Below are 22,158 nucleotides of genomic sequence, written 5' to 3'. Positions count from 1 at the left end.
CAGCTAAACACTTCGGGTAGAGTTGACTGCCTGCATTTAGAAGGAGATGAAGAAGGAACCTGGTCAGGCACGGTGACCATGCCGTGACCCCAGCACTCAGGAGCTGAGTCGGGGAGATTAGTCAGGGTAAGCCTTGCCCTACATAGTGTGATATGTGAGTTCGGAGGAGTCGTTTATTTATAGATTTTTACTGAGATTTTAGAAGACATGTATAATTTTTACTTATTTTCTAACATTATTAGAGCCTATATTTTAAGAGAGGAAGTGTGTTTCTTGTTTGGTTGTTTCGGTTTTTCGAGACAGGGTTTCTCTGTGGAGTGCTAGCTGTCCTGGACTTGCTTTATAGACCAGGCTGGCCTCTGACTCTCGGAGATCTTCCTACCTGCCTCCCTGAGTGCTGAGATTTCAGGTGTGTGCCGCCACCCGGCTCCTCTCTCTATTTATGAGTCTTTTTTTGCCTGCTTGTATGTTTATGTACTACAGGCGTGTTGTGCCTCCAGAGGCCAGCAGAGGGCCTTGGTCCCTTTAGGACTGGAGCTACAGACTGGTGAGCCTCCGGGCGCGTGCTCAGGGCCTGTGGACAGGCAGCCAGCACTCTTAACTGCTGAGCCATTCCTTCAGCCCCAAGCAGCTGTTTATCTTAAGAAAGTGATTCATAATCAGGGGTGCTACCATTGGCCCGTTTCCTGGACAGTGAGTGTCCAGCATGTATTATTATTATATCTTTCCATGTCTGAGATACCTCATAAAGCTGCTCATCTTAGAAAACAGCAGTGAATGAACACATCAGCTGTGGCCATTAAGGCAGATTCTGGGTCGGCAGTTTTAGCTCACTGTGGTAATTACTCAGATCGGCAGGGCCTGGCAGTATTCGGTAGAGAATCCCACAAGAAGCCGTTTGTGAGTCGTCCTGAGCAGTGGGATGAGCTCCTGAGCCTTCTGCTCCTCCCTTCGTCCCCCTGCCCAGGGTGAATTAACCTTTGTCCGGCATAGCCTCACACGGTGAGCTGCCCTCCTCTTTGTCACTCAGTAACCCTGCTGGGGCAGCAGGTCTCGAGTGGCAGGCGCTGTGCTGTGACAGCTCTCGTGTACAACTGACCATCGATCGCTCTATTTAATAGGGACCTCACAGCGTGAGAGTAGTGAAGCTGGTAGTTTAGAAGCCAGAGAAACCCTAAGCAGCTTCCTCTGGGTGAAAGCGTGAAAGCTGCCAGTTGGCTTGTGTGCTCGTGAGTGGCGTAAGTGGTTTCTGACACCCGTCGGGGCTCTTGAGATCATGGGGACTTCTCTGTGCTGAGTGACATGTGAAAACATGCATTACTCGCGGTCAGAGGTGGGGATTGAGGGGCAGAGGTCTCCTACGTGGAAAGCGGGAGTCCCCTCCCACAGCTAGAATGGTGGCTTGGCGGGTGGGTCTCCCTGATGCCATGCTTGCCGGTTGTTAAGGCAGATCGGGAATGCGGTCGTAGAAGCAAGTACAGGAACCCGTGTGTGCTTTTAGTAGTCACCACATGGGGGCAGCCTACTCCAGGAAATTCAACAGCGATTGTTTTTTTTTTTTTTTTTTTTCCCTCTGGCCAGGGCCCCTCCCTCCCTTGCAGTCTCAAGCCTTGTGCTTCCTTAGCTTGGCTATCACTGAGTCCCGGCCCTAGAATTTCTGGTTTGGAAGCAGTTGTGGGAGAGGAAAATGAGCCTTGCCCTGTGCTGAACAGCTGGGGCGGCTGGAGAAGATGCCTCCGCTGAAGCTGAGCGTTTTCACAGCTGTCCGGAGACTTTGGCTGGTTGTATCTGTATTTTTGAGAAACAAAGACATTTTTTTTTTTAAAGAACTTTTTTATTATGAAAATAAATCACCTGGACTCTTCTGCCATGAGAAGCTCAGCTCAGCTCCAAAGCGGATTCCGTGGCAGTGGTTTTTCCAGAGTCTGGAGCTGATGAACACGCCTGCTTTCACATGTCGGAGAGGCATATTTTAATAACCGATATGCCTCTTCCTTTTCCTCCACATTACAGCAGTATTGTCGTGAATCTGAGACCCTTGATTTTAGCCAAAAGGCTGGGAGGTAATACCATCATTTGTGACTTTGTCACTTTCACTCTTCCGCACGTGTATTGTCGTGTGTTTGTGTGTATTGCCGTGTGTTTGTGTGTGTTGGGTGTGGGGGGAGGTGGATGGCTGAGTGTATGCCTCTGTATGTGGAAACCAGAGCACAGGCTTGGGTGTGATCCTCAGGACCCGTCTGCTCTGTGGGATAGGATCTGTCACTGGCCTGGAGTTCACCAGTTGATCTGTGTTGGCTGACCAGTGAGCTTCAGGGGTCTGCCTATGTACCTCCTCAGTGTGGGGTTACAAGCACCACCCTGCCAGACTGGAGTACTCAAACATAGGAGCCTGTGGGAGCCATCCTCGTTCAAACCAGCACGGAGGCCTTCAACAGAGTGAAGCAAAAGCCAGTATCAAGTTCTTGAACCTGGAAAATCAGAAACAATCTCACCCTATCTCCAATCTTGAGCATTCCGTTATAGTAACTGCAGACAAACTGATACAGATACTGATTATACCTCAAGTCTGCAGGGAGTGTGAGCGTGAAGAACTCAGGTCTGACTTCATCGAGCTCTGCAACGAACAGGGTGGACCTCACTCGGTAGCTTTTCACCCTGTGGCCCCGGAGAAGGTCGCTGAAAGTTAAGACATTTGCCGACCGGTTGCCAGGCATCAACTCCATGCTTTGAGGGGCAGACATCTCACAGTGGGGGAGGGGGTAGCTCAATGTTGTCCACATTTTTCACATACTAATGAGTGTAGACCCAAGTCTTGGCGGTGGCATTTGAGTAGGACTGAAACCCTCCTGCCTTTTCCTCCTGCCTTTTCCTCCACACAAGTGTATCCTCTTCCCAGGCTCTTTGGCAGCAGAGTGATGCTGCTGATAGACAACCCATAATCCTTTCTCACTCATGGTTTCGCCTTGGTACCCAACCTGATCTGGAGTGAGAGATGCTATGGCCTGGGTGCTTGTGGGTCAAGTGGTACCCTGTCACTGAAAGAAATTGTTGGGCATCGCAGAGCTCTGCTCCTTTGGGATTCCCACTGACGCCCTGGTTCGAGCTCAGCTGGAAGACACAGCTGGAATAACCTCCAGCTGATGAGTGCTGGATCCCAGCCGCCTACGGAAATGCTTCAGAAATCAGAGATGGGTTTCAATGCGTTTTTCTCTGAGAGTCTCATTTCTTAATTCACAGAGATGCTTTAGCAAAAACAGTACTTATTTTAAAAAAAGGGAACAACACGGTCTTTCACATTTGAAGGCTCAACTGTGTCTAGAATTTTGGAGCAAAACTCCATTATCACAAAGTTTAAATTTATCTACAGTATGCCTAATAAAATGGCTTAAAAGTAAACTGGGCATTTCTAAATGTATTGTGGTGTGTGTGTAAGGTTAGGGGTAGATAGAGCTGGGACCTCCCAGCCTTTCAAGTGGACTGGGTCCCTGGATTATACCCACTGATAACTAATACATGCACCCCCCCCAGTCAGTATTGGGCCCATTGAAAGGAAACTAAGGATGAGAAGAGCCTTTCAGAGGTCATAACGGTTGAGAGCAGACACTCGGGGCCGAAAGGACGGCTCAGCAGTCACGAGTGTGTAACTGCTGAGGACCCAGGTTCAGTTCCACATGCACCAACACTCTCTTCTGGCCTCCACAGACCCTGCATGCGTGTGGTGTGCATAAGGCCCTGCTCAGAAACAATCATTTGGGGAAGGCCAAAGCTGCCGCACTGGGGAGACAGAGGCAAACCTCTGGACAAGCCTCACTTCCCCGGATGCTCACGGGAGCTCCACTTTTGAATCCAAAGCCCCACCCAGGTCAGGGACTGGGGCCCAAGCAAGTGGCCTTAAGTTAGGTTTACTGTTTTATTCTAACTCTTTGGGGTGTGGGGGAGTTGAGACAGGGTTTCTCTGTGTAGCCCTGGCTGCTCTGGATCTCACCCTGTAGACTGAGCCAGCCTCAAATTCATGGCGCTCCGCCTGCCTCTGCCTCCCCAGTGTTGGGGTTAAAGGCGTGGGCCACCACCCCTGACTCCCCTCACTGCAGCTCTTTGTGACTCCGAGAGACTAGCTTGCAAGGCCTGAAGGGGACTAAATGCAACTCCATCCCCTGGGCTTTGGACTTCCTACCTTCCAGGCTCCCCGCTAGGAAACAGGGAGGTGCGCCCTTTGAAGCCATGGGGATGGCACCAAGGCAGGTGAGCTCACGTGTGCCTGTCATGTATGGGGTGGGCACCATAGAGCTTCGAGCTAAGCCAGCACCCGCCTTCTACGGAGCGCCTGTGTCGGTAGACGCCTAAGATACTGGCCACACTGTCTCTGACAAAGTGCATTCAGGTGTTGGCTTCTGTAGCTTTCGCTCTTCCTTCCGCCTGATCATGTGCCTTGTCAACACCACAGAAGGAGCTGATTGGATTTTTTTTTTAAGCCAAAATATATCAGCCTGTGTTAAGAAAAAGGATTCGTATTGAAACGAGTGAGTGTGAAGTCAAGTGGAACCGTGTAAATGAGCAGATTGATTAGCCTCAGGTGGCTCATGACGTAAGCCGAGACCTGTACTGAACTGTAGGAGAACCGGCTTCCGAGCGCAGCTCAACACATTAGGAGGGAAAGCGTGTGGCTAGAGGGCCTCTTTCTCTGTGGGCAACCCAGTGGGGGACCGAAACGCTTCTCCGGCCTGTGGTTTCGGTTGAACTTTCAGGTAGCCCGTGTCACTCTGCAGTCAGCCGTGGCCAGCCATAGCCACACCCTGAGTCACCCGAGTCCAGGTGTGGAAGTGAGGAATAGACTGCACAGCAGAGGGCCCTTGTCAGTCCTGCTGGACGATGGGCCTGTGTCCTGCAGAAAACAGGCTGTCCTGTTTTCAGGCCACTCCCTCGAGATTTGTGTTTTCCTTTTCCAATGTGAATGGTTTCTGAGGACAAAACGAGACTGTTAATGTCATGCTCTTGTACATAATCTGACACACACACACACACCACACTAGGCTTGGCACGAGGCCTGGATCCTGGCCATTGCTGGTAAACAGAGTGGAGGCCCCAGTCCAGGTGCTTGACTCACCTGGCACACGCCTGGATTCCTTACCCCAGGGTGAGACTCGGAGAGTTCCTCCAAGAGAGCAGTGGCAGAGATCTGATGCGTAGGTGCGGGATGGAAGGCTGGGCATTGGAAAGCCTAAATGCCAGGAAGTGCAGAGCCTCCGTGCCCACAGCACTAGCTGAATACCCGAACGTGAGCCTGCTGTGTGCATTAAGATGGGTCGTCAGCTCGGAGGTGTGTCCTGAGGCCCACCCTTTTCTACACAGCCTGTGCCTTGACACACATACACACATCTCTCTCTCCTCCTTTTTCCCTCTCCCTCTCTCCCCTCTTTCCTACTTCCCTTCTGCCTCTCTGCCTTACCTTTATTTTTTCTCAAGACTTTGAAGAAAAATATTATGATGATTTTTCAAAACATATCCATTATTGAATTTGAGACTAAGATTCCTCTTCCTCAAAGCATTTTATCTGACTTTGTAAAGTGTTTGTCGCTGTAGGTGGTGGTAGTTGTGGTTTCGTTTGTATATGTGTTTCGAAGTTCTCATGTTTCCTAGGCTGGCCCCAAACTTTCTTTAATAGCAGCATTTCTCAACCTGTGGGTCACGACCCCTTTGTGTGTTGTTGTTGTTGTTTGTTTGTTTGTTTAACCGACCCTTTCACAGGGGTCAGCTAACATCATATCAGATATTTACATTACAATTAATAACAGTAGCAAAATTACAGTGATGAAGCAGCAACAAAAATAATTTTACGGTTGAAAATCACCACAGCATGAGGCTCTGTATTTCAAGGCTGAAGCATTAGGAAGGTTGAGGACCACTGCTCTGTAGCCAAGGATGACCTTAAACTTCTGCTCCTCCTGCATTTACCTCCCAAGTTCAAGGGTTAGAGACGTGTGCCACCACGCCTGATCCTATTGAAGCCGGGTGTCCCGCATGCTAGGCGAGCAGGTGAGGTACATCCCAGCCCTGCCTTAACATTTGGATCTCTGAAATTCACTTCAAAGGAGATTAACTGTCTTTCCTAGCATCTTTGGACATAAGTGAATAGCTTACATATGCAATAGGATGATGAAGTAAGAGTTGAACTTGGGAAAGTTTGGGAAAAGGAAGGTCATTTGATTATCCTTTCGGGGAATGTTGATAGGTATATATTATAGTGTAATTCTCTGTTGTCCATTTGACTCGCAGTCATTCTGATTTATGAAATGTCTTAAGATTTTAAAAGCCAATAATGTGTTTTACTGATCACAAGAGAGAGTAGACAACAGAAATATGCTCAATTCCTGAAAGGAAAAAAAAAAATTCTCGCAGGGTGAGATCACTGGGTGGGCACAGAGAGGAGGAAATACCTTTGGCTGTGACTCTCAACCTCTGTCTTGCCAAAGTCTGACAGTATCTGAGCCTCTGAGCAGCCTTTTCAGTCAGTCATGTTCCTCATTTTCCTGTCGCAGGGAAACGTGGCTGTTGGTTTCATTGATGCAGAGAATAGCCTACGGTGCTTGCTCAGTTCATTTCAGATGCGCTCAGGCACGTTCAGGGTGGTGTGGTGTAGACCCAGCTAATTTCAAGTATTAGGCATGCTAAGTTTTAAAGTGTTAGGAACAGACGGAGTCTCCGTCGTGCAAAATGAACTCTCCATATGCAGCCTGCACAGGCTGCCTGAGCGAGAGAGGTCATGCCAGGTGTGGTTGCTATGGGAAAGTTGCTCACCAGTTCCTAGTTGCCAGGACTACATTTTCAACTTCTAGTTTGTATGACTACAGGGATGGTGTAAACCTCAACCACATCCCTTCCCTTACCCTGCAGGGCCACACCCTTCTTCCTTATCCCCATCCTTAGCCCCCTCTTGCTGATTAGCGTCAATCACGCACACACACACACACACACAGGTAAGTTTGGGAATCTTACTCAGCCTTCTAGTTCTCTTTTCTCTCTGGATGGAGGTAGAGTCCAGCTGGTTTCCCATCCCACTGCTCCCTGCTGAGTCTCAGCTCCAGACCCCTTAGATTCCTCAATATCACAGGTACCTTCTCCCTCGCTCTGCCCGTCCTAATCCGCCTCCTGAGAAATCATCCTGAGACCAATCTCATACAGCATGGACTAGTCTGACCAGCCCTGTGCTTCTGTTACATTTTTATTCAGCAACAATGATACATTTTAGAATTACACCTTGGGGGGGCGGTATTTTTCAGTGTTTTCAAATTCCTGACTTGTTGCTCTTTGAGATTCAGGGACAATAAATGAATATTCTCAGAAACTTTAAATTATGCTTTTAAAGCTTGCAAGTTGACAAGGAGGCTCTGGTTAGAGCTCTCAAAGCGATCACAAGCTTCTCTTGCCTTGTGCTGCTCTGCTCACTATAGTGAGAAAACGGAGCCAGACAGATAAATGGATAACGAAAATCTGGTACACGTATAGAGGGATTCCGTTTCTAGCTCTAAAGAAAAACAATCGCAAAATTTGCAGAAAAATGGATGGTTTGCAAATCTACAAAATTAATTGAGATCACTTGATCTCAGAGAGAAAGAAAACACGTGTCCTCTCTCATGTGGATGCTGCCCTGTAATGCATGTGTGCATGTGCAAATGGTTGTGTGTGTGGCTGATAGAACATTGAGGAAGGAGAACAAGAAAGGGGGATTTTCTATTACTTTCATTAGTATGCATAAATAAAATGCATACTAATGAATTCACATATTTAGTATTCTTTATGTGATCCTGTGAATTTGAAACCAAAATATAATACATTTTCAATGAAAAATAAGAGCCTAACTGGGCAGTTTCCACATGGGGTTTCCATGAGGGCAGTACTTCCTTGGAGACCTGGATTATAAATTGCATTTTTTATTGTCTGAATGTCCTTTCCTGTAGGCTGTAGCTCTTCACAAGCATGACTAAACCAAGCATAGTTTATTCTTTAAACATGAATTTTGTTTATCCAAATCCCTGTCTGTTGTTAAGAAAACATCAGTAATTTTAGAAATTATTGTTTTGTAAAATAAAAGTGACTTCCTTCTCCTCTTCCTCTTCTTCTCCAAGACAGGGTTTCTTTGTGTAGCCTTGACTGTCCTGGACTCCCTTTGCAGACCAGGCTGTCCTTGAACTCAGAGAGATCCACCTGCCTCTGCCTCCTGAGTTTTGGGATTAAAGGCTTGCACCACCATGCCCAGCAAAGGTGACACTTTCTAAAAAACAAATAGGTTGATGGTAAAAGGTAGTGAGGGAGCCTCCATGTTCTGTGAGGTGTTTGTGAACACGCCATCTCCTTACAAAGCACAGTGGAAGGTCTATAACGGGGCCTTACAGAATCTGTAAAGCCACTGAGTTAGAGATCAATGGAGGGGCCATATAAGGTGACGGGTCCTCCCCTTCCCCTGGCACCCTTCTGTTCGGTGTGTGTGACAGCGGGTGGCTGTCACAGGTGCTGACTGAGATGCTGTGTCCATCCAGACATTAAATGCTAATAATCTTACCTTCCAGGATGTGAGGGGAAATAAGTAACTACTAGATGCTCACTGTTTTCTCCTCATAGCTCAGTGTTTACCTGCAGCTCCCTATCCTGAAGACCCCAGCTCTCACAACTGCTCCCAGGGGCAGGATTTTTACCTTCACACCCCCAGCTATCCCAAAAGATGAAGAATTTTAACTTTTATTTAGTCCCACTATTCAATATAATTTTTTTTTAATGTGTATCTTTGCTGGGGAAAACAGTTACCTACTGAGTTATGTTTTTTGTTTTTACGTAGTCTTCTTCATTCAACTTTAACTTTTTTAACTGGGCTGGTAACATTCAAAAGATGTGGAAGCATGTTTTATAACTCAGGTGCTAAAAAGCCCAGTTCTTTAAAAAAAAAATAGCTTTCAACTTTACAAAGATGACACTTCTATTTATTTATTGTGGGGTCATAAGAAGACTGTGCCCCAGTACGCATGTGCTGGTCAGAAAATGCTTGACGGGGTCAATTCTTCCCTCCCACTGTATGGGCACCTGGGGGTTGGGCTCAGATCTTTGGGCTCGTTGGCAGGAGCCCATTGAGCCATCTTGTCAGCGCATCAACTGTTTGGGGTATTTTGTTTTGTTTTGTTTTACTTGTTTTAGCTTTGATCTATCAAACCCAAGACCTTCATTTATTCCCCTTCAAAACACATTGCTAGAAGGAACCAATGTGTCCACATTGGCCACAGTGATGAGACTGCTCTGGCCATAGTCTCCTGTCTTTGAATTTAGCATTGCATTTGCTGAGTAGGAAAGCCCAAACCCTCGTAGCCTTCCGGATCACATCTGCCTTCTTCCCTCCGTATTTGATGCCCCCTCCCCATGGGGACCACTGGAATAGTTTTCATGTTACCTAAGCCACACTGCACCCCACATGCTCTGCATTAATGTCCGTCTCTCCGCATCTTACTATTGTTTTAACATTTGGTCCTCTGCCTGGGGAGTGGGTGGTTCCCTCTCAGCCATGCTGCTCCGGTCTCCACAGAGAAAGCAATATTTGGTTATGAGGTAAAGTTTCAAGCCGGGCCCTGGCCAGCGCCTTTCCCATGCGGCAGGGGGAAGCAGGGGCGGCCAGGGAGACGATAATTCTCCTTGAATCTGAGCTCATTAAAATCTTGCTCTGTCCTCAGTGGGTTATTTATTGATCTAAGCATCTTGCACTTTTTCTTTCCAGAAAGAATTAGCGTCTATTCTGTGACCGTGGCTGAGGGAGGGGTCTTTTGTCCCTTCTGTGTGGGATTAACAGCCCCCGGTTGCTTATTAGCACAGAGATGATTGTAGGTTCGTAGCCGAGGAGCCAGAATAAGATGCTCAGGATTTATAGGTAATGAAGAGAAGGGGTTACATCAAAGACACCACGTGCAGGACCCTGACAGCTCTCAGGGGACTGCTCTGAAGCTGTGTTCCCTGCCTTTCCCCAAAATGAACGCTTCAGTGTTGTTCTTCTAGACATTCTTTCAATGGCTCTTTTAACATACTCTGCTTTGGCTGTTTTTGTGCAGGAAAAGAAAGCTAGCAAAGTGGTGTCTCTTATCTGTTGCTCTGGAGCTGGCCTTAAATATTTGTATTTCCTGCGAGGATCACTGCGGTTGAATTTATGACAGCCATTTAAGTATGTAAATGAGAAATGGCTCTTTGAAACAGATGTTTACAATCGTCTTTCCACCAGAACACTTTTTCCCTACGCATAACAGCACCCACGAGTCTAGCTGCTTTTTGGATCTGTCTGCAGAGATCACATACGGCTTAAACTGGTCAGATCGCAGGGGTTGCTGGCTCCACACTTCTTGGTGCGGTTTAACTCTGTCGTGGCTGTGCAGGGCAGAGGAGGGTGAACGGCTGCTTAGACAATTGTTTCAGCAGAGCTAGCCCTTCTTTCTTAAATCTCTCTCTCCCTTTCCCTCCCTCTCCCTTTCCTCTCCTCCTTCTACTCTCCCCCATCACTCTCCCTCTCCATCTCCCTCCCTCTCACTCTCCCCTTCCTCCCTCCCTTCTCTGTGTGAGAGTGTGTGTGTGTGTGTGTGTGTGTGTGTGTATACATGAGAGTGTGTGCATGCTCATTTGACTGTGAATGAGGCCACAGAAATCAGAGGTCAGAGGCTTCACCTTGTTTGAGACAGGATCGCTTTGCCCTTTTGCCAATGCATGCCCCAGTCTAGCTGGCCCACTCGTTCCTGGGTAATTCTTCTGTCTTCACCACCTGATTCACCGTAATACACTGGGGTTACAGCCATAATGGCAGGCCTGGTTATATGTGAGTTTGGGGGATTTGATCTTAGATCCTTGTTCTTACGCTACAAATTCTTTACACAGTGAACCAGCTTCCCAACCCACTCTTTCCTTCCAAACATGGCTAATCTATGGAAGGGTGCCTTATGAAAATGACAATGCTTGTATAATGTGTACACTGAGATGGCCACTGTGAAGATATTTTTAAAGTCCTGTTTTCTTTGTAAGATCCGTTGGTCATGCTCTGCTTATGCTGAGACAGGACTGAGCGGAACTGGCTCACGGTTTTAGTCCATGCAATTTGGAAGGAAACCCCAGGTCTTTTACTAAAATTGCCTGTTACTTTGGAGTCATCTGGCATCAGAAGCCAGTCACGTCCTTATGCTATAGGTTAATGTGTGTGGTTTTCTCCTTTTAGCTTCAAGAGGCAGACATTGTGGTCTTAGGTTCACCTAGGCCGGAAGAGGTTCCTGCTGCTTGGATCCGTCCGGGAAGCACTGTTCTCAACTGCTTCTATGACTTCTCGTCAGGTAAAGGTTCACCTTGGTGGGGCAGCGCAGTGACTAAGGCAGGTTAGCTGGTGGGGAAATGGTCACCTTGCTTCTTTGGGAGAGACCCTGTTGTTGAGACACTGGGCGCTGTAGATGTGCATTGCACGACTGGAGACTGGACTGTTGGTGTGCCTACCTGTGGGGATGTGGTTCTCAACCTGTGGGTCATGACCTTCCTGGGGCCTGAGTGAGCTTTTTATAGGGGTCACATAGCAGATATCCTGCATATCAGAAATTTACATTCTGAATTATAACAGCAGCGTTACAGTTATGAAGTAGCAACAAAAATAATTGTATGCTTGGGGTCACCACAGCATGAGGAATTGCATTAACAGGTCACAGCATTTGGCAGTTGAGAACCACTGTTTGGGGTTTTTCCGGTACCATGTTCACGCTGTGAGCAGAGAGAAACCAAGATGTCAGTGATGGCATCTCCTTCCCCCTCCCCAAAATGTCTCTGCAGCCACTGGTATCTGACAAACATGACACCTGTGACCTCAAAGGGACGAGCTGATATGTGTGAGGTTGGGGAGAAACGGGGCTCTTGATACTCCAAAGCACAGGGGAGTTTTTCTCGCAGAGGATTCTGGGCAGCTTCTCTGTGGCAAGCACTGAGGGAAGTGGCGGTGCTGGGAAGGCCACAGCAGTGATCAGCCCTGGGTGTCGCGAGTTCTCCTCACGGGGACCCCTGAACGCTTGCTCTGAAAGCACAGAGCATGGAGCAGGTCGAGGTGTGGTAGAGTGTGAGGGCAGACGTACGCGCTCCTGGGGCTGGCAGGTGGGCTAGGTGGATAAAGGCACGTGCCACCGAGCCTGATGACCTGAGTGCTACCTGCAGAAGGAAGAACCAACGCCATCAAGTCGACCTCCACACACTCAAACCACGGCCATGGCGTACACACCCTCACACACTCAGATGTAAATATATAAATGTAATATAAAAAAATAAAAGAATAAGATACACTTTTGCAGAGGCTGGATGTAGCTCAGTAGTGGAGGCCTTGCATTTATATTGAGAGCTGTTTTGACACAATTCTAGCTGGAAACAGAATCTACTTAAATATGCTTTTGCACTGTCTTTAAGCTCTGCTGTTATATAAAAAGTGATATACTTTGTGTAATGAAACTTTATTTTTAATGTTTCTTGGTTTTGATAAAGCTTTATTTTTAGAACTCTTGGCTTTGATGAAGCTATTTCTAAGGACATCACACCTTTAACCCCAGCACTCAGGAGACATAGGCAGGCGGATCTCTCTCAGTTCTAGGCAAAGCTAGGTCTCCAAGCCAACGGAAAGCTACATAGTGTGAGACCCTGTCTCAAACCAACCAAATAAACAACAATAATAATAATTAATAAAAAAAAATTAGGTTTTGTTGGAGAGCTGACATGGCGTTAATTATATGAAAGTCTCAAAGAATAGATAAATATTTTATTTAAAAAAAAACGTTAGGTTTCAATGTTTCAGTACTCAGAAGGGCATAAAAGACTAGAAGCCTTCTATATTGAATTAATTATTCTATAGGTAGAATAATTGTAGCTAGTTTATCTTAAATTAATCTGGTCCCTTTATGATACTTTTCTTGTTGGTTCTGGAATGTCACATGAGCAAGTTAGTGCCTGGCCCCAGGGGCTCAGTAGAGGCTGAGTGTTAACAGCGAGCAGGTAAGCCACGTGAAACAGACAAGTAGACTGTTTTGGGATCATTATGAAAGAGGGAAGGCCTTCTGCTGGAACTCAAGGCCAGAATTGCTAATGGCCTGTGGCTGGGTGAAGGTGAGGATCTTTAGTGACGTTTTCATTCTTGTTGTAATCATGCTCCCCACTCCCCAGGTAGACGGAATCCAGGGGGTTATCATGTTGTAGCTCTGCCTCTTATCGATACCTAAGCCTGGGAGAGATCTTCCTAATGGCTGAGGTTCCTGAACTTGTACTCAGAAAACAGACCTGATAGTCAGCCCTTTCCTTCCACTGTCACATGAACCGAACATGTGAAATTTAGACACAGAAATTTTACATTCTTTACTCTGGCTATAAGCTCTTCATTATTCATTACTTAAACATATGTTTAAAAGAAGAAATGCCATGACCTTGGAGCACCTTGATTGCCAAAGAACAGAATCTTCCCTGAGTATGCGATTTTTGTATCCAATGTTGTAAGGTAAAGGAACCAGTGTGCTGAGCAGGATGGAGAAGCTGGTCCTCAGTCATGGGCCCAGAGAAAACAGGATCAAACAGCAGCGTCTCTGTGTTTCTTCTTGTTTGCAGAGTCACCTCATGCTGAGAGAGTGGCGTGTGGTGTGTAGTGAGAGAAAAGTCCAGAGCTATCTCCAGGGCTCGGGTAATAAACTGTGTGATCCATGAGGACCTTGTGTTTTCCCTTCTGTGGACGTAAGGCAGAGTTTGCTGGAGTGGAAAGGGCCTGCATGGATCTTGGGTTATCTTAGTAAAAAAGAAAGTGATTTCATTGGTGTGAGATTTCTGTTGTTTCTGAGACAGTCTCATGGTTCAGCTGAGGCCCCCTTTGAACTCTTAATCCTCCTGCCTCAGCCTGTTGAGGTTACAAGCATGTACCACCAAACCAGATTAGTTGTTTGGATCTTTCTTCAGGATTTATTTTTCTTTTCTTCTCTCTTATGTGTGAGAGAGGGTACAGATGCCACCATAACTATGAGACTTTAGATGCTCCTGGAACTAGTTATAGGTAATTTCAAGTCATCACTGAGTTCTGGGACCCGTCAAACCCTAGTCATCAACCAGCTGAGCAGTCATTGTGCAGCTTTTCAAAACTCCGGCATAGTTCTTTTCCTGAGCTCTGCGTTGTGCAAGGGCCTAAAGTGATAAGAATTCCTTACTATGTGACTGTGCCCCTGATGTTCTGGGAACATGCATGTACAAATTGGTACCAGCCCCTGGAATGTAGCGTTCTTAATTCTCCATTGCTTAAAGACAGGAGAATAAACAGTCGTTTTTCTGTTCCGTAGTAGTTGGACAGGATTTTAAGAGCAGGTCTCTAGTGGTTAAAACAAAGCAAAACAAATCTCTCCCATCCTTTGACTCTTGTCCTCTGCCCAGCTGTGATTTATAGAGCCGAAGTGTTGCTAATCTTTAAAGTATACATGTGGGATACAGTTTTCCAACACCCTTAATGAATTTGACAATGGAACATCATGGAACACATACCCTTAAGTGTTTTGTGCAATTTCTTGCAAAGAACTGTCAGCAGAGTGGATAATTTAAGAGTCAAGTGGCCCAGAACCTAGGAAAATTGCTTCTTAATTCAAAAACATTGCTATTAGGGACATTTTTTTTCTCTAAGAGAGGATACAGGCCAAAGCATTTTACATGCCTGTTTTCTTTTAATAAATTTTATAATTGTTAGCTAAAAGAGGTGAAGGTGAAATTCTTAATTGTGCTTCCCAAATTTGAAAACCAGGTGTGTTTGTCCGCTTTCTGTTACTGTGCAAAGTTTCGGGGAAAATCAACTGATTAGGAAGAAAGTCTGTCTTGGGTCGTGGTTCCCTGGTTACCAGCCTTGTTGCTCCGGGCCTGTGGTGGAGCAGTACATGGCGGCAGGAGAGGTGGCACAAAAGCAAATAGAGAGTGGAAGGGTCTGGCACCACGGTGTCTCCTTCAAGGCTGGACCTAGAAACCTTCCACTAGGTCACACCTCCTCAAAATGCCAACACATTCCCGTGGAGCCACGGGCTGATGAAGCAGCCCCCTACACATGGGCGTTTAGAGATATCCCAGACCCAAGACAACATCAAATAATCCCTAGAGTTAATATCCTAAAACACAATTGGTTTTGATGGAAATTAAGTCATATTTCTATGACAGAAATGGTCTTTTGATAATTAAAAAAAAAAAATCTATGGGGCTGCAGAGATGACTCATTAGGTGAAGTGCTCGCCACAAAAGCTTAAGAACAAAGTTCAGCTCTCTAACACCTACATAAATGCCAGGCGGGCACCGTGGCCACCTGTAATCCCAGCACCCTGGAGGCAGAGTTGGGGATCCCTGGGGCGAGCTGGCCAGCAGAACCCGAGAGCTCCAGGTGCAACAGCATCCCCCCCCGTAAATCAAGTAGGGAGGGACCACGGAAAACACTTGATGTGCTCTCCTGCTCTCTGGTTCATGTGCCTGGGCGTGAACACACACACTCACTCACCTGTGAACACGTACACACACACACACACACACACACACACACACACACTCACTCACCCGTGAACACATACACACTCACTCACCCACCCATGAACACGTACACACACACACACACACACATACTCCCCCACCTGTGAACATGTACACACACACACACTCACTCACCCACCCATGAACACGTACACACACACACTCGCTCACCCGTGAACACATACACACTCACTCACCCACCCATGAACACGTACACACACACACACACACACACATACTCCCCCACCTGTGAACATGTACACACACACACACACACTCACCCACCCATGAACACGTACACACACACACACTCACTCACTCACCCATGAACACGTACACACACACACACACACTCGCTCACCCACCCGTGAACACACACTCGCTCACCCACCCATGAACACGTACACACACACACACACACACTCGCTCACCCACCCATAAACACGTACACACACACACACCCCCACCTGTGAACATGTACACACACACACACTAGCTCACCCACCCGTGAACACGTACACACACACACACTCGCTCACCCACCCATAAACACGTACACACACACACACTAGCTCACCCACCCGTGAACACGTACACACACACACACACACTCACCCACCCATGAACACGTACACACACACACACTCGCTCACCCACCCATAAACACGTACACACACACACACACACACACACACACTCCCCCACCTGTGAACATGTACACACACACACACTAGCTCACCCACCCGTGAACACGTACACACACTCTGTAAAGAACTCCACAATTATTTTGCTGGTATAGTGACTTGTGCCTTTAACCTCAGAACTTGGGAGGGAAACACAGGCAGATCTCTTGTGAATTTGAGGCTAGCCTGGTCTATCTCCATAGTAAGTTCCAGGCTAGCCAGGGCTACATAGTGAGACCCTGTCTCTAAACCAAACCAAACCAAAACCCACAGTTATTACTTTGAAAATATAATTATAATCTACAAATTATATGTATGTTCTCTGTCATAATGTTTGAAAAATTCTCTACATTTGATTTTATTTGAGTTAAATTTATTTTACATATATTAGATAAACTGACAGGAATCTTTTTTTTTTTTTTTAATGAAGCTTTCTCTAGTCACAGTTTTAGGGTTTATCCACTAGGTGCTTTTCACTCTTGTTTGTGCCTTGTGTTCACAAGTAAAGTCACTTCTGTTTATTTCTTTCATGTCATGCTGTAAAGGTTACAGCTTCTGGTAAAAAGATGAAGGCCCACCGTGTCAGAAATCCAAACGTGAGGTAGCAAGTACACCTGAGAGTTAAAATGAGCATCCTAGACAGTGCGCCTCGTGGACCATGTGTGTGACACCTCACGCCACACAATTCTGACAGGCTGATTCACAACCCAGGCAGGGCTGGGTCAGAGGTGGAGGCCTGAGTCTTGCACAGGTCTGTGACCAGCTGTGCAAGCCATGCTGCCTCCATGATGAATGTTGTGAATTAGCTTTGGGCAGGGGGAGGGGCAGAGGTGCTGGGCCTTGAACCCAGGGCCTCAACCATGCTAAGCAGGTACTTTACTGCTGAGCTAGAGCTCCATTCCTTTTCCTTTTTAATTTTGAGACAGAATCCAGCTGTGTTTCCCAGGCTGGCCCTGAGCTTGTAGTCACCCCTGCCCCAGCCTCCTGGGGAACGAGGATCACAGGCCACCAGATCCAGCTAGAACAACTGTCTGAAGCACTGTTGTGTCTGTCTCTGTTCGTTCTTATCTATGTTCTTGAGACGGGTTTATACTAGGTAGCCTAGACTTAGCTACGTAGTCTAAGATAGCTTCAAACTGTCTGCTCTCCTGCCTCAGCGTTCCAAGTGCTGGGTTTTACAGGGCTGCGCTACCACATCCCACTAATCCCAAACTCATTTTTGCAGATAACAGCGTGACACTTAGGGTACTTGAAGAGGCTATGCCTAGAAGTTTCTGTGTCCTTTGGTGTGACACATCTCCAAGCATAGTGTGCTTTGTTAAGCCGTGCCTCCGTTTATCCCTCGTTAACACCTTAAATGGACATGACACGGATGTAACATTCAAAATCGCCCAGCCAAGAGCCTCCGGCTGTGGCAGAGGTGACTGGCCTGTAGACATTTCCTGACCTCCCAGCTTCCTTGGGGGATGACGGGCGCGCACCGTGTGGGCTGGGTTTTTAACAAGGGCGGTTGCTTATCAGTGACGATACACTGCAAGCCTTTTCCTTTCCACTGTCTTCACAGGGAAGCTCAGAGGGGCCGCTCCTGGGGTCGCTGTGAATGGACTCATTGCAGAAGACAGTGTGAGTCTCCTTGCTGCAGCTCTGCGGATCCAGGTTCGTTTGACACGGTCGTTTGAGTTTCGGGGTCTTGTTAGTAGCTGCTGATGTTTTGCATGTGTTTTCTGCCTATCAGGTAGAGTTTTAGACACTTTGCGCTGGGGGTCAAGGCCATCTGGTTGGAGAAAACAGGGACCCACAGAAGCTTTGCCTACTATCTACCGTGCCAGATCCCAAAGCGGGGTCTGTGTGACACATTAACTCTCAAATGGAGCAGCTCAAAACTTGAAGCACGTGTTGTCTCATCATTTTTCTGTGTGAGAGACGTGGGAACAGGCTAGCTTCAGGCCTTTCAGGTGTTTGAATTCACGGTGTCAGCTGGGGCTTGTTTGAGGGCTGACGTTCACTTCCAGGACAGCACACCCCACACGGCTGTTGGCGAGTGACCCTGAGCTCCTCATTGCTGGTGGGTGGTGCTGGGATTCCTTAGGATGGGGACCAACCCACAGGGCCTCTTGAATTGCTACAGTTAACTTCCGCCACTGTGAGTGACCCCAAAACAGAGTAAAGCGCGTATTTTAGGTTGATTTGTCTGTTTGCTTTTCTGAAATCATAAGGTGCCACTTTTGCTTTTATTGGAAGCGAGTCTCCTGGCCTCTGTAGAGGGAAACCGTATCGGGCTGTTGAAAAGTTTGTAGGCACCTTTTAAAGCCACCGTCGTCTGTTTAGCCTAAACTCTGAGCTATGGAAAGCGAGCGAGCATCCTGAGGATGCCGAGCCCGTGGGACTACGTCTGTTCATCTTAATTTCACACACAGAGATGCACACGCCTTGCTCTTGAGTGCTTCGGTTTCCACACTCGTTTCAGCTGGTGGCAGACGGGCTGTATTTGAATCGGAACGACACATTTTGGAAGCTGGAAATCCAAGCTTAGCTTTCATGTGGGCTTATGTTGTCTTATTTTTTTTTTTTCTTTTCTAATTGAGAGGAAGACTCCATCCAAGGGACTAGGGTGGTGGATCAGTCAATAAAGCGCTTGGACCACAGCAGAGGGGGCTGAGTTTAATCTCCAGCCCCCACGTAAACATCTGTGAGCAGTGGCGGGCGCCTGTAATCACAGCGACAGGAGGGTGTCTGGGACTTGCAGGGACAGTACAGTCCCAGGTTCAGGGAAAGGTTGTGTCTCAAAACGAAGGTGGTGTGCTGGAGAGATGGCTCAGTGTTTAAGAGTACTGACTTCTCTTACAGAAGACCCAGATTTGGTTCCCAGCACCAGATGGTAGCTCACAACCATCTTCAGTTCCAGGGGATCCAACCACCTCTGGCCTTTCCAGGCATTCCACACACATGTGCAAAGACAAATACATGTGGAGAAAACACCCATACACTCACTAATAATAACAATCGTACTTTTATTATAAAAATCATTATGCTGGAAAACATTAGAAGAATCCAGACTTGATGTCAGCCTCTGACCTCCATGGATAAGCATGCATACACACACACATAACTTTTTTAAAAATCCATTCAGAACAATTGTATCTGTTTTCTTGCTGTCTTTTGTGAGTAGTTAGCTATTTTAACAGTGCGTATACCTCCCAGCCCATAAACAAAGCCTGTGAGGCCAGTGGCACGTGCATCCCACTATTGCTTATATCCTGTGATAGTTAGCCTGAGGGGGGTCCCTTTGGCTTCGTAAGCCCCTCTCAGTGTTCTTGCAGCTTACGTGGGCGCCCTGCCGTCTCCCTCCTTTGTGATGGTCTTCCTCTCTCTCCCCTGAAGAACATGGTCAGCAGCGGCAGGAGGTGGCTCCGGGAGCAGCAGCACAGAAGGTGGCGGCTCCACTGCCTGAAGCTGCAGCCTCTCTCCCCTGTGCCCAGGTAGGGGACCCTGTGCTTGGCCTGTACTGAGGGCGGCTCACGCGGTGATGCGGATCTCTAGCCTGTCCCAGACTGGAGGCGTAATGCAAGGCTTTGGGCTTTTTGTTTATCTGAAACGTGGTCTCCCGTAGCCCAGGGTGATGTTGAACCCCATGTGTAGCCAAGGACAGTGTGAACTTCTGTCCTTAGGATGGGGGTATTTGAGTGCCCCCATACCTCAAATACTGGGATGATATGTGTGTACCACCTGCTTGGGTGCTGAGGATGGAACCCAGAATTCCGTACACGCTAAGGAAGCATGAACTGAGCTATAGCATCAGCCCCAGTACTTGGATTTTGGTGGGAGACAATTTCCTTTAGTCATCAAACTGAGATGCCATTTCTCTATCACAGTCTTCCCTGGTTAAATCATGGTGGACATACTTACCATATTCTATCCATACTAAGATTGCCTATCATTTCATTTCTTCCTAGTGACATGTTCTATATTAAATGGACACATATAAACAGTTTTTCTTCATTGTTCATACAGCAGTATCTTTATCTGACAAAATATGGGTCATGCAACATTAGGAATGTACTGACCAGGACTCAGAACACCTAGGATACTGACCAGCATAGTGCAGATATTTTTGTAGTCCTAGGGAAAAGGAGCAAACCAGCCAAAGGCACTCACACGGGAGCATTCAGCTCTCTTCAGGATTGTCCCGAAAGACGTGGTCATGGTCAGGATGGGGGTTTCCTCCAGGATCTTAACTAATCAGAGTACATATTCTCTTTGCATAACTGGAAATACAAACTACAGGCTATAAGCTTAGTGCGTGGTTTAGAACGATCAGTGTGACACGCTGAGACCAGGTTATCATCGTTGGCTGCCTCATCCCAATGTCCAGATCATCCCATCCAGCAATGCTGGTGTATACCGTGTTGAACAGATACAGCCTTCAGTAACTGGCTGAGTTTTTCAGTGCTTGGGGGGTGGGGTAGTGATGAGCCATGAGTAGTTAGCGTGTAGGCTAAGCTGCTCTCATACTCGCAGTGACCTTCCTACCTCCGCCTCCGAAGTACTAGAATGACAGGTGTGTGCAACGTGCCCAGTTACCAGAACTGACCTCTCTGCTTATTGAGCCACCTGACCACTGTGTAAGCGTACCCGTGAGACTGTTTTTACCTTCGCAATAGAATATGTACCTTAGACTTGCTTGCTTTGGCTCATTAACAGACATTCCATGGAGGCATGCTATTTATAATCTCACCCCATTCAGTACAGTCAGCTTTGTAAAATATCTTTTTGATTGGCTTATACAAGCACGCCACCAATACAGTATCCTTGCAGAGGCCTTAAAAAAAAAAAAAAAAAAAAAAAGATTAATAGTAATAATAATAAAGAGATTTCATCATATTTGTCAAAATCTTCCAAAGTGGATTCTGGGGCTACTTTAGTTATTTAGCCAAATGTGGTTTCTAGAGCCTCTGGGAAAGGAATGCAGACTGTATAGTTTATATGAAAAAAAAAATGGAAAGGAGCCTGTAATCCCAGCATAGGAGACAATACAGCAGGAGAACTGAGGGTTTTAGGGTCAACCAGGTCCCCATCTCAACTAAGCAAAAATCAAAATTGATGTCACTGTGGCTCTTAAGCTAATAAGGGGAGAAATGTAGAAAGTCTTCAAGATAAAGCTTAAGCTCCTCAGTTTCAGAGATGACAAAAGGAGAGAAATCAGAGGAAAAACTAAAGCCAGGAAGACAAGATAAAATAAGATTTCAGGGCCTAAGGGTGGGTGAGAAGAGAAATAGGAAGATCTATGTTGACCTGGGGAGGGAATTGTCTGACAGGACACCCAGAGTTCAGCCTACACTGGCCCGAAGATCACCCTCTTCTCCCAGCTCCCCTGCTACCCTCTGGAGCAGGGGCAATGAGGCATGTTTACTATTCTCTCCTATACAAAGGTCAGACTGCCTGGTCCTCTGGTCTGAAGAGAATTAGAGTCTTATTGGGGCTGAGCAGATTGTCAGCAGTAGCAACAGGAAACAACTGTAGCCAAGGAGCTGCCTTTAGCAGTGGTCTGCCGCTGCTCTCAAAGACCGCGGTGTCCGAGGGACTGCCAAGGAATGCCAGGGAACTGCCGTCCTCTCTTATGTGACACTCAGGGCTCCGGGAATAAGTGTGCCCTCAGTCCTCCCTCTCAGACAGATAGTCAGTGAGATAAATGGACAAGCTGACCCCAAATAAGAGATGTGTCTGAGCACATTGGCCATAGCCGTGTGCTCACCTCAGTCAAGTCTGGTGCCCAGACACCCTCCAAATAAAGGTCTTGACTTTTCAGTCTGAGATTGAGTTTCGAATATTGTGTCCTTCCATAAGCCATTACATAATTAATAAAATATTATGAAATATTATTTTTGGACTGGAAGTGGGAAAGAGAGAAAGTATG

At 46.9% G+C, this 22,158-nt stretch overlaps 1 protein-coding gene across 1 annotated transcript in view; it reads left to right on the top strand.

Annotated features, from left to right (window-relative positions):
* Positions 1–22,158, top strand: part of Mthfd1l (methylenetetrahydrofolate dehydrogenase (NADP+ dependent) 1 like) — a 167,608-nt gene that overhangs the window by 19,378 nt on the left and 126,072 nt on the right. The window contains exons 8-10 of the mRNA XM_021644473.2: positions 11,231–11,342; positions 17,809–17,900; positions 19,626–19,723. Coding sequence (XP_021500148.1) covers positions 11,231–11,342; positions 17,809–17,900; positions 19,626–19,723 — 302 coding nt within the window. The remainder of the gene's footprint in view (positions 1–11,230; positions 11,343–17,808; positions 17,901–19,625; positions 19,724–22,158) is intronic.

This window comes from Meriones unguiculatus, chromosome 20, assembly GCF_030254825.1.
Source record: "Meriones unguiculatus strain TT.TT164.6M chromosome 20, Bangor_MerUng_6.1, whole genome shotgun sequence".
Classification (NCBI taxonomy): Eukaryota; Metazoa; Chordata; class Mammalia; order Rodentia; family Muridae; genus Meriones; species Meriones unguiculatus.
Note: the sequence above shows the minus strand (reverse complement) of the source record. Positions and strands in the feature narration are given on the sequence as shown.